At 48.3% G+C, this 1,995-nt stretch overlaps 1 protein-coding gene across 1 annotated transcript in view; it reads left to right on the top strand.

Moving 5' to 3' along the window:
* Positions 1-126: 126 nt before the first annotated feature.
* sanbr (SANT and BTB domain regulator of CSR) overlaps positions 127-1,995 on the top strand; it is a gene marked incomplete at its 3' end in the record, with an annotated part of 15,042 nt that continues 13,173 nt past the window's right edge. The window contains 3 exon segments of the mRNA XM_013999685.1: positions 127-785; positions 1,088-1,239; positions 1,333-1,507. Of these exon segments, the coding sequence (XP_013855139.1) occupies positions 1,090-1,239; positions 1,333-1,507 (325 nt within the window).

Here is a 1,995-nt window from a genome sequence, read left to right on the forward strand (position 1 = left end):
GCTGTAACTACCCCCTGCTGCCTCTGTCAGGCTGTAACTACCCCCTGCTGCCTCTGTCAGGCTGTAACTACCCCCTGCTGTAACTACCCCCTGCTGTAACTACCCCCACACTGAGACAGTTACATGTTTAGATGAAATGTTAACACACTGGACAGAATATTTTTCAGGCCGGTTCAACATGGCGCTCTGAAGTTGACCGTCTCAAGATGGCGGCGGTGTTGCCGTGTCAACCTGTTAGCCATGCAGCTAATGTGCTGCAGTGCGTCGCTGGAGCCCAGTCATCTGTGCAGGTTCAGAAACCAGTGAGCTTTAAACCGGTTTGAATCTTCTGTGTTGATTCTTTGTTTGTTTTACATGATGAGATGTTGACCGTTTTATTTTACAACCTGATGAATAATCAAAAGTTTACCTAAAGTCGACTCTAAAAGGCTTTTTAGCAGCAATGCTTGCTGCAGATTCGGGCTAATGCTGCATTCATGGCCTGTCGGAAGAACTGGGTTGTGTCAGGACTTTATGAAGACGTTATTTAACAGAAATTGATATATTTTTCCTGTAACCATCTAACAGTTTATCCTTGCAGTGAAATGCACATTTAGTGATCTGTTAAAGTGGAACTACAGTTATTTATCCGCTGCTGGATTGTAGTATAAATGTAGTGTTTAATGCTGAGGTTTCCGAGGTTCCCTGAAAGCAGCACGGTTAGCTAACCTGCAGCCGGTAGCTGCAGCAGAGTCAGAGTCCATCTGCAGCATCTTCTGAACCGAAGGACCGGAGCTTCATCCACGGTGAGGAACATCTGCTCTGAATGCTGCAGATGTTAAAAACTACTGATTTATTTTGAGTTAGAAGCATCTGAAGAGTGACAGGCTGATAAATAAATTAAATATATAAACAAATCTGTTTATTAATCAGCACTTTAATTGTAAAGTGTCTTTGAGGGTCTCGAAAAGCCCTATAAGACTAAAACATTATTATTATTATTGTTATTATAATAAACAGCACGCCATCAGTTAGAAGCTGAAGTTTATCTGTTTTATAATGTGTTTTAYTGGACGTGTTGTAATTGTTTTCTCTGTGTTTTGTGCAGAAATGAGCCGCTTCTGTTCAGACAACAACAACTTTCCGTACGACAACAACGTGCTGGTTCTGGACATGGTGCTGGGCTCTCTGTGGGGGGTGGGCCAGCCCATAAACTGGGACAGAGTGGCCCAGCTGTTACCAGGCTTCACTCCCAAACAGGTAAAAGTGAGAAGAGAGCAGCAGTGGTCTGTCCTCACCTGTCCTCACCTGTCCTCACCTGTCCACAAACATACTTCCTGTGTGCTTTTACAGTGTGCCTGTCGCTTTGAGGAGCTGCAGAGCACCGGGGGGCTTCCCTGTGTGGACCCTCAGTGTAACCCACCACCTGAAGGCAACACCACATCATCAGACTGTGTGTCCCCGCCCCTACCCTCTGCTAACCAAGCTACAAGGTGTGGAAGCAGCCAGAGCTGCAGTGACGCTTCAGGTGAATGATTTTTAATTAGATAATGATACAACAAATGGTCTGTCCCTTAATGTCTCAGTGTCTCCTGTCCCACTGTGTCCCACTGTGTCCTACTGTGTCCCACTACATCCCACTGCATCTCACTGTGCCCCACTGTGTCCCACTGTGTCCCACTGTGTCCCACTGTGTCCTACTGTGTCCCACTGCGTCCCACTCCTTCCCACTGTGTCCCACTGCGTCCCACTGCTTCCCACTGCATCTCACTGCATCCCACTCCTTCCCACTGTGTCCCACTGCGTCCCACTGTGTCCCACTGTGTCCCACTGTGTCCTACTGTGTCCCACTGTGTCCCACTGCGTCCCACTCCTTCCCACTGTGTCCCACTGCGTCCCACTGCTTCCCACTGCATCTCACTGCATCCCACTCCTTCCCACTGTGTCCCACTGCGTCCCACTGCGTCCCACTGCATCTCACTGCATCCCACTCCTTCCCACTGCGTCCCACTGCGT

The sequence above is a fragment of the Austrofundulus limnaeus genome, unplaced genomic scaffold, assembly GCF_001266775.1.
Source record: "Austrofundulus limnaeus strain Quisiro unplaced genomic scaffold, Austrofundulus_limnaeus-1.0 Scaffold2412, whole genome shotgun sequence".
NCBI classification, from domain to species: domain Eukaryota; kingdom Metazoa; phylum Chordata; class Actinopteri; order Cyprinodontiformes; family Rivulidae; genus Austrofundulus; species Austrofundulus limnaeus.